Raw genomic sequence first — 19,072 nt, forward strand, 5'->3', positions numbered from 1 at the left:
ACTTGGAACTCTATTTTCATTTAAATCTTTCAATAATATTTTTGAGTATTATTTAATTATTTAATATACTTATACTTAATTAATTCAAAGTATAAATATTCTCACACTATCTCTATTTTCATCTTTATACATCCTCTTCCCTACTATGAATTTTTAATTAGTTTTTTACATTAATATTTTACCAATAAACAAAATATATAATATCACATTTTATTTTAAGTTATAACCTTGAATTAGTTTAAAATATATTGTAACGACCCGACCGGTCGTTTTGAGATTTGGCCCGTTCTTTGGCAGTTTGAGGCCATGAACAGCTTGACTTCAGGTATTATGACTTGTACGCATCGTCGGAATTGGACTTCGGGAAGTTCAGAGTTGATTTGGAAAGAAAATTCTCATTTTAGAAGCCTTAAATTGAAAGAATTAGCTAAGATCAGATTTGTGAGTAAACGACCTCGTAATCAGGATTCGAAGGTTCCAATAGGTTCGTATGATGATTTTCAGACTTGGACATATATCCGGGTCGGGTTTTGGATAACCCGGGAACGTTTTGGCGCCTATTGTGGAAGTTAGCATTTTGGAAGAAATTTCATAAGTTTGGGGTGAAGCGCATTTCAGTGTTATCGATGTCCGTTTGGGATTCCGAGTATGGGAATAGCTCCTTATGGTGATTCTGGAGTTGGGAGCACGATCGGAAGTGAATTCGGAAGTCCGTAGGTCATTTTGAAGTCATTTGGCTAAAGATAGAAATTTGAAGGTTTTTGAGAAGTTTGACCGGAAGTGGACTTTTTGATATCGGGGTCAGATTCCGATTCCGAAAGTTGGAGTAGGTCCGTAGTATCAAATATGACTTGTGTGCAAAATTTGGGGTCAATCGGACGTGATTTGATAGGTTTAAACATCGAAAGTTGAAGTTTGAAATTCTAAAGTTCATAAAGCTTGGATTGGAGGTCGATTCATGATTTTAGCGTTGTTTGATATTATTTGAGGCCTCGAGCAAGTCCGTAATGTGTTTTGGGATTGGTTGGTATGATTGGTTGGGGTCTCGAGGGCCTCGGGTTGATTCTGAGTGGTAAACAGATCGAAAATAGAATTTTTGGAAGGTTGAACTTGCTGGTTGCTGTCATAACCGCACCTGCGAGAATTGGGCCGTAGGTGCGGAACCGCATATGCGGTTTTGGACTGGAAGTGAAGGGACCGCAGATGCGGTCGTTTTTCCGCAGATGCAGGACTGCACCTGCGGTGGAGAAGACACAGAAGCGGAAAAGGGGAAGCCTGGGAAGGACCGCAGATGCGGTAGTGGGGCCGCACCTGCGGAACCGCAGGAGCGGTCGAGGGACCGCAGGAGCGGTCGAGGGACCGCAGGTGCGGAAAGTGCTAGAAGGCAGAGAGGTGTTCTAAAAATCGAGATTTGGACATTTTCTCTCATATTTTCTGGCTTGGGCGATTTTTGGGAGAGCTTCAAGCGGGATTTTTCATCATCAACGATAAGGTAAGCTAATCTTATCCATCTTGAGTTAAATACATCGATTATGTATGGATTTTAGCATGTAAATTGGTAGAAATTTGGGGTTTTGGTAAAAAGACCTAGAAATTTATATTCTTGGAATTTGACCATGATTTTGGGTATGGAATTGAGAGTAAATTATATATTTGAGTTCGTGGAATTATGGGTAAGCTTAATCTTCGAAAATTTTCGTAATCCGGTGTGACGACCCAAAGGGTCATCACCGTAATTCTTCCTTGTTCCGTGCTTCCAAGACCTTGAAAACCTCGCTTTTAGTTGCCTCGATATTACGTGCGCAGTCCGGGCGCGAAGCCGGAAAAACTTTTATGTTGAAATATGCGAATTTTGCGAGAAATTTGATGAATTTTGATATTTAATACGCATAATATTGACTTCGGTCAATATTTTGGGTAAACGGGCTTGGACCTGTGATTCGACAGTCCCGGAGGGTCCGTAGAAAAATATGGGACTTGGGCGTGTGCCCGGAATTAAATTCCGAGGTCCCAAGCCCGAGAAATGAAATTTTGTGTGGAATCGTTTTCTGAAATTAATTAAGGAAAATGAAGAAGAAAATTGATCAGAAAACTGTGGTATCGGGCTCGTATTTTGGTTCCGACGCCCGGTACGAGTCTTAAATATGTTTTAAGCACTATCTGTAAAGTTTGGCTAAAAACGGACGTCATATGACGTGTTTCGGACTTAAAATGGGGAATTTGAGTTTTTATGAAAGTTGAAAGAAAATCATGTATGTGAGGCTTGATCCTATGTATATGATGTTATTTTGGCAAATTGATCGCACGAGTAAGTCCGTAAGATATTTTTAAGGTTGTGTGCATGTTTGGTTTGGAGCCCCGAGGGCTCGGGTGAGTTTTGAATGGGGCACGGGAGGTCTTGGACTTAAGAAAATGCAGGTTCAGGTGTTGCAGACACCAGCGCGGCCGCGGTCATTTCCGCGTGGTCCGCGCTGGAGCCGCGCGGCCGCGATGCCTTTCTGTGCAGTCCGCGTGGCAGAGTCTGAGGGCTAGGGTTTCAGGTTAACCAGTGCGGCCGCGCACCAAAACAGTGCGGTCCGCGCTGGAAGGGTTCAGAGAAGCCCCAATTTTTCTCCCACTCGGCGCGGCCGCGACGCATTTTTGTGCGGTCTGCGCCAAGTCCTCAGAAAGGTATACAAGTTCGGAAAATCTCAGTCATTTTTCACTTTTCAAAAACCCAAAACCTAAGAGACGATTTTCCAAATAACTTTTCTTCTCCAAAACGATTGGTAAGTGATTTCTAACTTAATTTCTTTATTCCATAACATCTTTTAACATAATTTCAACTTCAAATCAAAGATTTTCTGGGGTGAAATTGGGTGTTTTGGGTAGAACCTAGGTTTTCTACAAATTGAGGAGTTGGACCTCAATTTGAGGTCCGATTTCAAAACAAATCATATATTTGGACTCGTGGGAGAATGGGTAACCGGGTTTTGGTCCGAACCTCGAGTTTCGACCACGTGGGTCCGGGGGTGTTTTTGACCATTTTGGGAAAAACCTTGTAAAATTTATTTTCATGCATGGGGAGTGATTCATTTAGTAATTATTAATGTGATTAAGTAACTTATGACTAGATTCGAGCGGATTGGTGGTGGAATCAAGAGGTAAAGCTATACTAGAAGCGTGAGTTGAGTTTGGAGCATTCGAGGTAAGTGTTTGTTCTAACTTTGGCTTGAGGGATTAGGATTTGGATGTTATTTGCTACGTGTTAACTGTGGAGTACGGTGTATAGGCATGGTGACGGTTATCTATGCACCGGAGTCTAGCATGACCGTGAGTCGTAGTTGCTTTTAAATTCAAAAGATGCGAAACAGTTGAGCTAATTACTTGCTAATATAATTATGAAGTGATAGTTGAGAAGCAGATGAGTTAAAGAAGGAAGTGTGGTATTTTTCCCTTGCCGGGACTTATTGTTGATTTGTTCTCCCTTGCCGGGATGTTTAATCTTGTTGTATATTCCCTTCCCCGATTGGTTGTGACCGATGATTGGGTGAGGAAGAGCGATTATGCACGAAGGGTCTTTCCGTGCCATGTTTTGATAATGATGCACGAAGGGTCTTTCCGTGCCATGTCTCTAATTATTTGAGCACGAAGGGTCATTCCGTGCCTTGATGTGAGAGTTATGCGAGGAAAAGCACGAAGGGTGATGTCGTGCACTATATTTGACAGTTTTGGTGAGAATTGAGAGTAAAAGCACGAAGGTTGGTGCCGTGCAGTTGTTGATTCACTTGCTCTCTTTCATAGATGTTAATTATTCAGTTTCCATCTCTCTGTTCGTTGGTCTTATATCTAAATTGTTACACCCCATAGCATGTCCCCTCCCTATTATCTGTTTAAATTCTGTATATTTTTCCGTTGTTGCACATATATCTGTACAGGTTAATTGAGGTAGGTCTGGTCTAGCCTCGTCACTACCCCGCCGGGGTTAGGCCAGGCACTTACCAGCACATGGGTCGGTTGTGCTGATGCTACACTTCTATGGCCTTTTTGTGCACAGATTCGGGAGTAGCTTACAGACCGCAGTAGCAGTAGATTGGGAGCGTGCCTTCAGTCCAGAGACTCCTAGGTAGTTCGCTGGCGTGCGTGGGCCCTGAGTCTCATCTATTTCATTTCAGTTTGTTTTCATTGTATCGAAGCAGACTCCTTATGTATTTTCTTTCAAACTCTTATTTGTAGTATCTTATAGTAGTCCGTGAGTATTGTGATACTAAATCTTGGGTAGAGGATGATGTTAATTTTTCCGTATTTTCGTTCATTTAATATAAATTAAGGCTTCCGCTTGAATTTATTGTTATTATTATTATCTTGTTGAAAATTAGTTGAAAAGGTATTTTAAGGTTGGCTTGCCTTGCTCCGACAGTAGGCGCCATCACGACTCCCGATGGTGGGGAATTCGGGTCGTGACAAGTTGGTATCAGAGCACTAGGTTACTTAGGTCTCACAATTCACGGACAAGCTCAATAGAGTCTGAGGGATTGGTACGGAGACGTCTGTATTTATCCCGTAGAGGCTACCGAGTTAGGGAAACTTCACCTTGTTCATTCTTGTCGTGCGATTCTGTTTCTCAAGTACTGATTGTTTTTCCACTCTGTTCTTTCGCAGATGGCGAGAACACGTGCTTCCTCTTCTACCGCGCAGTAGCCCGAGCCCCCAGCAGCAGCTCCTATTAGGGGCAGAGGGCGAGGCCGTGCCAGAGGCAGAGGCCGGGGCAGAGCTCCACCCCGAGCGGCAGTCCCAGAGGTGGAGCCTCATATTGACTATGACGAAGGGGTTCCAGCTCCAGCAGCTCCAGTGGGCCCAGCTCAGGTCCTAGAGGGTTTCATAGCCACTCCAGTGCTTCAGGATGCTTTGGTCCGACCGGTAGGCTTTATAGAGGGCATTTCTAGGGCGGGTTTGCTTCCCGTAGCTCCAACCACATCTCAGGCTGGGGAGGGGTTCAGACTCCCGATAATCGTACTCCAGAGCCGGTAGCTCCTCAGGCTCAGGTTCCAGCAGTTCAGCCAGTCGTAGCAGTTCAGCCAGCTGTGGCAGCCCAGCCAGGTATTGCGGCTCAGTCCAGTGATTGTGCGGCTATGTCCGCGGATGCTTTGTGGAGGCTTGATCGTTTCACCAAGCTCTTCACTACTACATATAGTGGCACTCCCTCAGAGGATGCTCAGGATTTCATATTCAGCTGTCATGAGGTTCTACGGACTATGGGCATTGTAGAGACCAATGGGGTTGATTTCGCCCCTTTTCACCTGGCAGGATCCGCCAAGACTTGATGGAGGGATTTCTGTTTAGCCAGGCCAGCAGGGTCGCCATTATTGACCTGGGATCAGTTTTCAGAGTTATTTCTGGGGAAGTTCCTTCCAGTTACTCAGCGAGATGCTCTTTGCATGCAGTTTGAGCGTCTCCAGCAGGGTCCTATGACGGTTACCCAGTATGAGACCCGGTTCATTGATCTCGCTCGTCATGCCATTGTGATACTCCCCACTGAGAGAGAGAGGGTGCGGAGGTTTGTTGATGGGTTGGCCCAGCCGATCCGTGTTCAGATGGCCATGAGTGCCGGTGGTGAGATTTCATTTCAGGAGGCAGCAGATGGTGCCCGCCGGATAGAGATGGCACTTGCTCAAGGAGGTGGTCATGGGTCGATAAGAGGCCCCATTATTCTGTTAGATTTAGTGGTACCTCGTCTAGATGTAGGGATTCATATGACAGAGGCCACTCTCCGAGGCCCTTCCAGTCGGCACTTCATGTTTCTCATGGTACTCCAAGCGGTGGTGGTCCTCAACAGTATTATTCGGGTCAGCAAACCTTCAGCGCAACACCAGCCCCCATCAGTGCACCGCCACTTCAGAGCTTCAGGGGAGGATATACAGGTCAACAGGGCCAACAGTCCTAGTAGCCGAGGGCATGTTATGGTTGTGGTGACCCGAGTCAAATTGTCAGGTTTTGCCCCCGAGCCTCGAGTAGTTCTCAGCAGCAGGGTCCTCACCCTACGATCCAGGCAGTAGGTGATCCACAGGCCGCCCAGCCAGCTAGAGGCGGGGGTAGGGATCATAAGGGTGGAGAGAGAGACCATAGAGGTGGAGCTCGGACCGCTAGAGGCAGGGGTCAGCCAGCAGTCGATCGCCCCAGAGACACAGTTCAGGGAGGTGGGGGTCAGCCCCATTGTTATGCTTTGCCGGCCAGGCCAGAGGCTGAGTCATCAGATGCTGTGATTACAGGGACTATTCTGGTCTGTGGTAGGGGTGCTTCTGTGTTATTTGACCCGGGATCTATGTATTCTTATGTGTCGTCCTATTTTGCACCCTATTTGATCATGCCTAGTGAGGCTTTGGGTATTCCTGTATATGTGTCCACACCGGTTGGTGAATCTATAGTGGTCGACCGAGTGCATCGTTCATGTGTGGTGGTATTTGACGGTCTTGAGACCCGTGTCGACTTATTGCTTTTAGATATGGTGGACTTTGACGCTATATTGGGGATGGACTGGTTGTCCCCGTATCATGCTATTCTGGATTGTCACGCCAAGACCGTGACCTTGGACTTGCCAGATTTTACCCAACTTAAGTGGAGAGGGACCCCAGGCCATGCCACCCGCAGTGTTATTTCGTATGTCAAGGCTCGACTTATGGTCGAGAAGGGGTGTCTAGCATATCTAGCGTATGTTCGCGACTCTAGCACAGAGGTTCCATCAATTGACTCTGTTCCTATTGTTCGGGAGTTCCCGGAGGTTTTCCCTTCAGACCTGCCGGGTATGCCGCCCGACAGGGATATTGATTTCTGTATTGATCTGGCTTCGGGCACTCAGCCTATTTCCATTCCGCCATATCGCATGGCCCCGCCAGAGTTGAAAGAGTTGAAAGAGCAGCTTCAGGACTTGCTTGATAAGGGTTTCATTAGACCCAGTGTATCACCTTGGGGTGCACCAGTGTTGTTCGTGAAGAAAAAGGATAGGTCGATGAGGATGTGCATTGATTACCGGCAGTTGAACAAGGTGACGATAAAGAACAAGTATCCACTGCCGCGGATTGACGATTTGTTCGACCAGCTTCAGGGTGCGAGGGTGTTTTCAAAGATAGATTTGAGATCTGGCTACCACCAGCTGAGGATTAGGGCGTCTGATGTCCCTAAGACAGCATTTCGCACTCGGTATGGGCACTATGAGTTTTTGGTCATGTCATTTGGATTGACTAATGCCCCAGCAGCGTTCATGGAGTTGATGAACCGAGTGTTCAGACCTTATTTGGACTTGTTCGTGATAGTCTTCATTGACGATATTCTTATATACTCCCGCAGTCAGGAGGAGCATGAGCAGCACCTCAGAGTGGTTCTTCAGACCCTGAAGGATAGTCAGTTGTATGCTAAGTTCTCAAAGTGCGAGTTCTGGTTGAGTTCGATTGCATTCCTGGGTCATGTCATATCAGCAGCTAGTATTCAGGTAGACCTGAAGAAGATAGAGGCAGTCAAGAACTGGCCTCGACCAGCTTCAGCTACGGAGATTCGGAGTTTCCTGGGGTTAGCAGGTTACTACCGTCGGTTCGTGGAGGGGTTTTCATCCATTGCAGCCCCTATGACCAGATTGACCCAGAAGGGTGCCCAGTTCAGGTGGTCAGATGAGTGTGAGGCGAGCTTTCAGAGGCTCAAGGTAGCTTTGACCACGACACCGGTGTTGGTTTTGCCCACAGGTTCAGGGCCCTATACAGTCTATTGTGATGCATCTCGCATTGGACTTGGTGCAGTGTTGATGCAGGATGGCAAGGTCATTGCCTATGCTTCGAGGCAGTTGAAGGTTCATGAGAAGAACTATCCAGTGCATGACTTGGAGTTGGCAGCCATTGTTCACGCATTGAAGATTTGGAGGCACTATCTGTATGGTGTGGCATGTGAGGTGTTCACGGATCATAAGAATCTTCAGTATCTGTTCAAGCAGAAAGAGTTGAATTTGAGGCAGAGGAGGTGGTTAGAGTTGCTAAAAGATTATGACATCACTATCTTATATCACCCAGGAAAGGCCAACGTGGTGGCCGATGCCTTGAGTAGGAAGTCAGCCAGTATGGGCAATCTTGCTTATATTACGGTCGGTGAGAGACCGCCTGCTTTGGACGTTCAGGCTTTGGCCAATCAGTTTGTGAGGTTGGACATTTCTGAGCCTAGTCGAGTATTAGCTTGCACGGTCGCTCGTTCTTCGTTATTGGAGCGTATCCGTGATCGGCAATTCGATGATCCCCATTTGTGTGTCTTGAGAGACACGGTGCAGCGTGGAGGTGCCAAGAAAGTAACCTTAGATGATGATGGCGTATTGAGATTGCAGGGGCGAGTTTGTGTGCCCAATGTTGATGGGATTCGAGAGTTGATCTTAGCGGAGGCCCACAGTTCTCGGTATTCCATTCACCCGGGTGCCGCGGAGATGTATCAGGATCTGAGGCAGCACTATTGGTGGCGTAAGATGAAGAAAGACATCGTTGTGCATGTGGCTCGGTGTTTGAATTGTCAGCAGGTTAAGTACGAGCATCAAAGGCCTGGTGGTCTATTTCAGAGGATTGCACTTCCCGAGTGGAAGTGGGAGAGGATTACGATGGATTTCGTTACTGGACTTCCGATGACTCGGAAAAAGTTTGATGCAGTTTGGGTCATTGTTGATAGGCTGACCAAGTCAGCGCATTTTGTTCCTATTGCAGCCACCTATTCGTCCGAAAGGTTAGCCGAGATTTATATCAGGGAGATTGTTCGCCTTCATGGGGTGCCGCTATCTATCATTTCGGATCGGGGTACGCAGTTTACCTCACATTTCTGGAGAGCGGTTCAACGAGAGTTAGGCATCCAGGTTGAGTTGAGTACAACATTTCATCCCCAGACGGACGGTCAGTCTGAGAGGACTATTCAGATTCTTGAGGACATGCTCCGAGCCTGTGTCATCGATTTTGGAGGCTCGTGGGACCAGTTTTTGCCTTTAGCAGAGTTCACCTACAACAACAGCTACCAGTCCAGCATTCAGATGGCTCCGTATGAGGTGTTGTATGGTAGGCGATGTCGGTCTCCAGTTTGATGGTTTGAGCTGGGAGAGGCTCGATTATTGGGTATGGATCTGGTTCAGGAGGCCTTGGACAAGGTCAGGATTATTCAGGATAGACTTCGTACAGCTCAGTCCAGACAGAAGAGTTATGTAGACCGCAAGGTCAGAGATGTTGCTTTCATGGTTGGTGAGCGGGTATTGCTCCGTGTATCGCCTATGAAGGGCGTGATGCGATTTGGGAAGAAGGGCAAGCTCAGCCTTAGGTTCATCGCTCCATTTGAGATTCTTGATCGTGTGGGAGAGGTGGCTTATAGACTTGCCTTGCCACCTAGCTTGTCAGCTGTGCATCCCGTGTTTCATGTATCTATGCTCCGGAAGTATTGCGGAGATCCATCGCACGTGTTAGATTTCAGCACTGTCCAATTGGACAAAGATCTGTCATACGAAGAGGAGCCAGTGGCTATTCTAGACCGGCAGGTTCGATAGTTGAGGTCGAAGAGTTTTCCTTCGGTGCATGTTCAGTGGAGAGGTCAGCCTCCTAAGGCATCGACCTGGGAGTCCGAGTTCGATATGCAGAGCCGTTATCCTCATTTATTTCCCGACTCATGTACTTCTTTCTTTTGTCTGTTCGAGAACGAACAGTTGTTTTAGAGGTGGAGAATGTGACGACCCAAAGGGTCATCACCGTAATTCTTCCTTGTTCCGTGCTTCCGAGGCCTTGAAAACCTCGCTTTTAGTTGCCTCGATATTGCATGCGCAGTCCGGGCGCGAAGCCGGAAAAGCTTTTATGTTGAAATATGCAAATTTTGCGAGAAATTTGATGAATTTTGATATTTAATACGCATAATATTGACTTCGGTCAACATTTTGGGTAAACGGACCCGGACCTGTGATTCGACGGTCCCGGAGGGTCCGTAGAAAAATATAGGACTTGGGCGTGTGCCCGGAATTAAATTCCGATGTCCCAAGCCCGAGAAATGAATTTTTGTGTGGAATTGTTTTCTGAAATTAATTAAGGAAAATGAAGAAGAAAATTGATCAGAAAACTGTGGTATCGGGCTCGTATTTTGGTTCCGACGCCCGGTATGAGTCTTAAATATGTTTTAAGCACTATCTGTAAAGTTTGGCTAAAAACGGACGTCATACGACGTGTTTCGGACTTAAAATGGGGAATTTGAGTTTTTATGAAAGTTGAAAGAAAATCATGTGTGTGAGGCTTGATCCTATGTATATGATGTTATTTTGGCGAATTGATCGCACGAGTAAGTCCGTAAGATGTTTTTAAGGTTGTGTGCATGTTTGGTTTGGAGCCCCGAGGACTTGGGTGAGTTTTGAATGGGGCACAGGAGGTCGAGGTCTTGGACTTAAGAAAATGCAGGTTTAGGTGTTGCAGACACCAGCGCAGCCGCGGTCATTTCCGCGCGGTCCGCGCTGGAGCCGCGCGGCCGCGATGCCTTTCTGTTCGGTCCGCGTGGCTGAGTCTGAGGGCTAGGGTTTCAGGTTAACCAGCGCGGCCGCGCACCAAAATAGTGCGGTCCGCGCTGGAAGGGTTCAGAGAAGCCCCAATTTTCTCCCACTCGGCCCGGCCGCGACGCATTTTTGTGCGGTCCGCGCCAGGTCCTCAAAAAGGTATACATGTTCGGAAAATCTCAGTCATTTTTCACTTTTCAAAAACCCAAAACCTAAGAGGTGATTTTCCAAACAACTTTTCTTCTCCAAAACGATTGGTAAGTGATTTCTAACTTAATTTCTTTATTCCATAACATCTTTTAACATAATTTCAACTTCAAATCAAAGATTTTCCGGGGTGAATTTGGATTTTTTGGGTAGAACCTAAGTTTTCTACAAATTGAGGAGTTGGACCTCAATTTGAGGTCCGATTTCAAAACAAATCATATATTTGGACTCGTGGAAGAATGGATAACTGGGTTTTGGTCAGAACCTCGAGTTTCGACCACGTGGGTCCGGGGGTGTTTTTTTGACCATTTTGGGAAAAAACCTTGTAAAATTTATTTTCATGCATGAGGAGTGATTCATTTAGTAATTATTAATGTGATTAAGTAACTTATGACTAGATTTGAGCGGATTGGTGGTGGAATCAAGAGGTAAAGCTATACTAGAAGCGTGAGTTGAGTTTGGAGCATTCGAGGTAAGTGTTTGTTCTAACTTTGGCTTGAGGGATTAGGATTTGGATGTTATTTGCTACGTGTTAACTGTGGAGTACGGTGTATAGGCATGGTGTCGGTTATCTATGCACCGGAGTCTAGCATGACCGTGAGTCGTATTTGCTTTTAAATTCGAAAGATGCGAAACAGTTGAGCTAATTACTTGCTAATATAATTATGAAGTGATAGTTGAGAAGCAGATGAGTTAAAGAAGGAAGTGTGGTATTTTTTCCTTGCCAGGACTTATTGTTGATTTGTTCTCCCTTGTCGGGATGTTTAATCTTGTTGTATATTCCCTTCCCCGATTGGTTGTGACCAATGATTGGGTGAGGAAGAGCGATTATGCATGAAGGGTCTTTCCGTGCCATGTCTCTAATTATTTGAGCACGAAGGGTCATTCCGTGCCTTGATGTGATAGTTATGCGTGGAAAAGCAAGAAGGGTGATGTCGTGCACTATATTTGACAGTTTTGGTGAGAATTGAGAGTAAAAGCACGAAGGTTGGTGTCGTGCAGTTGTTGATTCACTTGCTCTCTTTCATAGATGTTAATTATTCAGTTTCCATCTCTCTGTTCGTTGGTCTTATATCTAAATTGTTACACCCCACAACATGTCCCCTCCCTATTATCTGTTTAAATTCTGTATATTTTTCCGTTGTTGCACATATATCTGTATAGGTTAATTGAGGTAGGTCTTGTCTAGCCTCGTCACTACCCCGCCGGGGTTAGGCCAGGCACTTACCAGCACATGGTGTCGGTTGTGCTGATGCTACACTTCTGTGCCCTTTTTGTGCACAGATTCGGGAGTAGTTTACGGACCGCAATAGCAGTAGATTGGGAGCATGCCTTCAGTCTAGAGACTCCTAGGTAGTTAGCTGGCGTGCGTGGGCCCTGAGTCTCTTCTATTTCATTTCAGTTTGTTTTCATTGTATCGAAGCAGACTTCTTATGTATTTTCTTTCAAACTCTTATTTGTAGTATCTTATAGTAGTCCGTGAGTATTGTGACACTAAATCTTGGGTAGAGGATGATGTTAATTTTTCCGCATTTTCGTTCATTTAATATTAAATTAAGGCTTCCGCTTGAATTTATTGTTATTATTATTATCTTGTTGAAAATTAGTTGAAAAGGTATGTTAAGGTTGGCTTGCCTAGCTCCGACAGTAGGCGCCATCACGACTCCTGATGGTGGGGAATTCAGGTCGTGACATCCGGGCACGTGGGCCCGAGGGCAATTTTGTCAACTTTTCGATCGGGATTAGGAATTATTATAAATTGGATTGTAATGATTAATTGAGCATATATTAATGGATTTGCATAATTATTGACTAGTTTTGGAGCGTTGTGCATCAATTTGAGTCTTCGGAAGAGTGTAGAATATTGGTTATGGATCTTCGGAGCGAGGTGAGTCTCCTTTCTAACCTTGCAAGAGGTAATTGTCCCCATAGGTGAGTTAATTGGTTATGTGCTCCTATTTGTAGGGGCTACGTATGCACAAGGTGACGAGAGTCCGTGCGTAGCTACTATTATGCTATTGTCCGGGTAGCTTAGGACCCAAGAGCATGTTATACTTGGATTATTTGTGAACTTATTGACAACTTAAATTGCTTAAATCACATTGAATTAGTAAATGAATTTCTAAACTGATTAAACTTCATTTTTCTTAAATGGTTAAAAGTGGATTGGCTTTCTTTGGAAAATTTCTCTGTGTGAACTTCTTAGTTGTCAATCTGTATGTGTTTATTTTGGAGCGGGCCGAACGCCTCGGCAGATTAAATAGATGCATCTATGGTTCGCGCTGTTCGACCCTCGGCATTGCACATTTTAAATATTGTTGGATTGGGTCGTACGACCTCGGCATGATTTGCGCATGCTTGTATTACTTGCCTTGAAACTCATTGAAGTCGTTGTTGCCTTCTCCTCGACTTATGAAATTATGTTTAAATGATGAAGAGAAATTTGGAAATTCTCTATAAAAGAAAGAATTGCTTACTTGCTTCATTCCATTGAATTATAATCATGTTTATAAAAATCTAGGTTTACTATATTATCGATATAACATTATTGGACCACTAGTAAGTGTCGAAGTCGACCTCTCGTCTCTACTTCTTCGAGATTAGACGGGATACTCATTGAGTACACGTTATTTTTGTACTCATACTATACTTGTTGTGCATTTTTGTTGCACAGGTTCATATGTGGCTAGTGGCTTAGTGGCATAGCGGCTTTGGTTGATACGGAGACTTAAGCGAGCTGCATTCCTCGAGGCGGCCCGCAGCCAGTACAGTCTCTTTCAGTGTATTGTAGTTACTTTCTGTCCAATTTGCATTCCGGACAGTTGTTGTGCTTTATTCGATTACTTAGTAATTGCTCATGCACTTGTGACACCGGGTTTTGGGATGATCACGGAATTTTATTTCAGTAGTTAAATTTTCTAAAGACATCCTCATTTATTCAGTGGAGATTATTAATTATTATTTATTTGTTTAAAGGAAATTATTCAAAATAATTAGATAAAATGAGAATTTATTAATACTTTCGCGGTGGCTTGCCTGACAGTGATGTCCGGCACCATCACGACCCTTAGTGGATTTTGGGTCGTGACAATATTAATAGATAATTTTTTATTATTATATTTTAAATCTATTGAATTTTCTTATAATTGTTTTTTGTATCACGTGTAGTTAAATTTTCTTTCTCTTTTAACGTTAGGATACAAATAAACTTTAATTTTCTTTCATAAAATTACCCACACGAGATATTTATTTTGTATTTCCTTAGCTTTAATTTGTTATCCAATTTTTAGTTTTTTATCTAGTAAAACTTTAATTTTGTAGTTCTATCCATAGTTTGAGCGTTTCACCATAATTTTAATCTAAATCTCAAGTTCAGATCGTCTTTCCCTTCTATTTCTAATATTAAATATTTTTAATTTTTTTATTATTGCTATTAAGTTACCTAATATATAGTATTTTATTTTCTTATGTGGCTTTCATTAACACGCATCTTTATTTAATATCATAATATATTTATATCTTTTAATATTATTATATAAATCGACGTATGATTTTTTAATCTTGAAATAAATATTTATTTTATTTAAAATTAATACCCAAAATTATCAAATTGTTTAAATTTATTAATAATATTTCTAAGCATTATATATTTACTTTATTTTATTTTTTAAACTAATTCTTAGTATAAATAATCTCACATTATCTCTAATTTATTAATATTTTGATTTTTTAAAATTTTTTTAATCTATTAAACTTCAGTTATGTTGCCTTATCCACATCATGACCATTTTTTATCATACTTAAAAAAAACTTTTTTATATCAAATTTAAATAAGTTTTATCCTTTTTTGTTCTTTATGATAGAAATTTTAATTTTTTCTCTGTTTGTTTCTCATTTTGCTATTGTATATTCAATACTTAATATTATTAACGTTGCCATATGATTTTTATTAGTTTACTTAAATTTAATATCCACTTTTATCATATTCATTTTAATATAATACAAATAATAAATAAAAATTATTTCAATAGTAACTTTGACTCTATTGTTCATATTCTTAAATATTTTCTTATCATATTAAAAAAAAGTCCCATCTCAAATTCAAATATATCTTATTATTCTATTTTTTTCATTGGACCACGTTTCCAAAAATCATCTTATACTTTCAAACTTAACCTAGCAATACTCAATTCAAATATTAATCGTAAAAACTCTAATTGTTACAACAATATTTTCACTATTATTTTAAGAAATATTTATTGTCCGAATTGTCAATATTAATATAACCTCATTATATATATATATAATTATTTTTATATATATATATTTACTATTTAATTATTTTTCCTACCATAATTAAATTATACACAAAATTTAATTAAAGATATCTATAGTAATGTATATTGTTCACAAATAAGGTCAGATACAAAGCTTGTACTAAATAAACAATTATTATTCCAACTTAAAAATAATGTATAAGATACAAAATAATAATTTAATTAATTCTTTCTCAAAAAAAGATACCTACCATAACTGAATTATACACAAAATTTTAATTAAAGATACCTACAGTAATGTATATTGCACCCAAATAAGGTCAGATACAACGTTTGTACTAAATAAAAAATTACTATTTCAACTTAAAATTAATGTGTAAGATACAATATAAAAATTTAATTGATTCTTTCGCAAAAAAGGATACCTACCATAACTGAATTATGCATAAACTTTTAATTAAAGATACCTACAATAATGTATATTGTACCAAAATAAGGTGAATTACAAAGCTTGATCAATTAATTAAAATCCGTCCCTACCATAATTTATTTCGTCCCTACCATAATTATACAAAAAAATGTAAATTAAATTATACTACTAATAGAGATTTGTATCATAATTAAAAAATAATTCTTATTGAACTACTACTTCCATTAATTATGTTTTCATTTATAATTCAAATTTTTAATGTTGTCTTAAAATTGCCAAGTGGCTTTTTTATAGCTTGCCACTTGACTTAACCTCATGCTTCATTACTATCTTTTTAATATAATATAGATAGATATAGATTTTTTAATCTTAAAATAAATATCTATTTTATTTTAAAAATATTGCTTGAATTCTTAAGTTTTTTAAATTTATCAATAGTATTTTTAAGTATTTTTATTTCACTTTATTTTATTATCTAAACTAATTCTTAGCATAAATATTCTCACTCTATTTTAAATTTATTTTCAATATTTTTAAGTTCTTATTTTATCTGTTAGACATAAGTTGTATGGTATTATCCACAATATAGTCTTTCTTATCATAATAGATAAATAACAACTTTCTCGTTTCAAATTTAAATAAGTTTTATCATTTTTCTTTATGATGAAAGTTTTGATTAATTTCTCTCTATTTATTCCTTATTTTTGCTATTCTATTATTCAATACATAATATTATTACATTGTTATGTGGTTTTCATTAACTTGTTTAATTTAATATCTATTTCTATCACACTCATTTTATTATTAATCATAAAAGTTAATTTCTTATTTGTTTGAACACATTATATCTAATGATAATATTTCCATTATCATTTTGTTTCTCCATGTACTATTTCTAAAAATAATAAAATTATGAAATGAAAGAAAGCAGATCAAGTGGTTAGTTAATAATTATATTTGGAAAGCTATCAAAATTTATTTAGTATAAGAATGTGAGTCAATTTTAATTGATTTCTACCATATTAAACTTGATTAAATCTAAGTTGTTTTAATCCTTATTAAATTTGTATAAAAATCTATTTAGATTATGTCTTAAAAATACTAAGTAGAAATATTTCTATTTAAATTATTTCTCCGTGTACTATTTCTAAGTGACATTTTCTGAATATGTCACTTGGCTTAATGTCATGCCTCACTACATTCCTTTTAATATATATATATATATATATATATATATATATATATATATATATATATAAAGAGACAGATTAGATTTGTCTAAGATATATTTAGATTATGTATAAGATTCATTAAACTACTTCCTTTAATTATGTTTCCATTTATAATTTCTAATAATTAATGTTGTCCCAAGTGACTTCATTTTAGCTTGTCACTTGGCTTAACGATAATACATACTACTCTCTTTTTAATATAATATAGATAGATATAGATTTTTTAATCTTAAAATAAATATCTATTTTATTTTTAAAATATTGCTTGAATTCTTAAGTTTTTAAAATTTATCAATAGTATTTTTAAGTATTTTATTTCACTTTATTTTATTTTCTAAACTAATTCTTAGCATAAATATTCTCACGCTATTTTAAATTTATTTTTAATATTTTTAAGTTCTTATTTTATCTGTTAGACATAAGTTGTGTGGTATTATCTACAATATCATCTTTATTATCATAATAGATAAATAACAACTTTCTCATCTCAAATTTAAATAAGTTTTATCATTTTTCTTTATGATGAAAGTTTTGATTAATTTCTCTCTATTTATTCCTTATTTTTGCTATTCTATTATTCAATACATAATATTATTACATTGTTATGTGGCTTTCATTAGCTTTTTTAATTTAATATCTATTTCTACCACACTCATATTATTATTAATCATAAAAGATAATTTCTTATTTGTTTGAACACTTTATATCTAATGATAATATTTTCACTATCATTTTATTTCTCCATGTAATATTTCTAAAAATAATAAAATTATGAAATGAAAGAAAGCAGATCATGTGGTTAGTTAATAATTATATTTGGAAAGCTATCAAAATTTATTTAGTTTAAGAATATGAGTCGATTTTAATTGATTTCTACCATAAATTAAATTTGATCAAATCTAAGTTGTTTTAATTCTTATTATTTTTTTAGGATTGTAATATTACTTTTTTTTAGATCTTGCTGTTTCTCTATTTCATTCCAAAGAAATTTACAGATCATGTAGACGCAGACCATCTACTCCTCATTACATGTCTTCTATCTATAGATTCAGTGAATTCACCACTGAAGTCTAAGTAACTAACTAGACTAACAACTAATTGAAATACATCTAGGCTAACTATACATCAAGAACTTATCTATCCTTTATGGGTATCTGTTGAGTGTTGAAAGTGCTCCCTGCCAGTGTTGTATTTCCTGCCCTCTCGTGTGTATATGAAGTGTTATTTCCCTGCATATGTTGTTCACATTTACTGCACCTCCCTGGAATCGAACTTTGTTCCTATCCCTCCATATAGTGTAAACCATCATGCCAAAGACACATGTAACAATTTCCCATTGTCCACTTTTTCTTGTGGCATAATGACTTATCCATTCCACCTCTCGTTGCCAATCTTGAATAGGTCTGCAATGTCCTAACCATATCAAGAGTCTCGACCACACTTCCTTTGTCACATAGCATTCAAAGAATAAATGATCGAATGTTTCACCAGCTAGCTTACAGAATGCACATTGTTGATCTATTTGAACACCAAACTTCAGTAGCCTGTCAACTGTAGCTAATCTTCTCTGTAATGCTAACCACAGAATGAATTTGAATCTGGGATGCAATCTTGGCTGCAATACTATGCCTTTCCATGGAACCTTTGGCAGTTGGGGGAATTGTAGCCTGTAAAGTTTCCTAATACTAAAAGAGTTGTCATTCTGTAATTGATCCAACCTATTCAACAGGTTTTCTTGAATACCTTGAACATCCCCAGTGAGCTTCCTTGACTCCAAAATTTTCCTGACTACCCAAGCTACATTCTTGGGTATTGGCATATGTTCGAGTGTGTGATGCTTTATGTAGAAGGTATGGATCCATTTGATCCATAAGCAGTCCTTCTTTTTAGCCACTGCCCAGAGGTGTTTTGCCACTGCAGCTTTGTTCCAAAATACCAAGTTCATTACATTTAAACCCTCTGCTACTTGTGGTAAACAGACTTTTTCCCAAGAGACCAAGGCCTTTTTTGAAACTGTTGATGAACCAGTCCATAAAAATGATCTGCAAATAGCTTCTACCATCTTTATCACCTTTTTTGGTAGTAGGAAGGTCTGTGCCCAGTAGGACTGTATTCCAAACAAAACTGACTTTATCAGTTGAACTCGTCTTGCATAAGATAAGAGTCGTGCTGTCCAACAGTTGATCCTTTGAGTAATCCTCTCCACTAGTGGCCAGCATTGAATAACTGTAAGCTTCCTGGCTGCCAAAGGTACCCCCAAATATTTGAATGGAAGTGTACCTTCAGGGAACCCCACTTCTTGTAGTATATCCTATTTCTGGTTCACTAAGACACCTGCTAGGTAAGCTGCACTTTTCTCTGCATTTACTTGAAGATCGGAAGCTTCAGAAAACTTTTGAAAAGTTTGTCTTAACAA

At 39.5% G+C, this 19,072-nt stretch overlaps 1 protein-coding gene across 1 annotated transcript; it reads right to left on the reverse strand.

Moving 5' to 3' along the window:
• Positions 1-17,800: 17,800 nt before the first annotated feature.
• Positions 17,801-18,718, reverse strand: LOC138879318 (uncharacterized). The gene has a single exon (XM_070158923.1). The coding sequence runs from the start codon at positions 18,716-18,718 to the stop codon at positions 17,801-17,803; it is 918 nt and encodes a 305-aa protein (XP_070015024.1).
• Between the last annotated feature and the right edge of the window lie 354 nt (positions 18,719-19,072).

The sequence above is a fragment of the Nicotiana sylvestris genome, chromosome 10, assembly GCF_000393655.2.
Source record: "Nicotiana sylvestris chromosome 10, ASM39365v2, whole genome shotgun sequence".
NCBI lineage: Eukaryota > Viridiplantae > Streptophyta > Magnoliopsida > Solanales > Solanaceae > Nicotiana > Nicotiana sylvestris.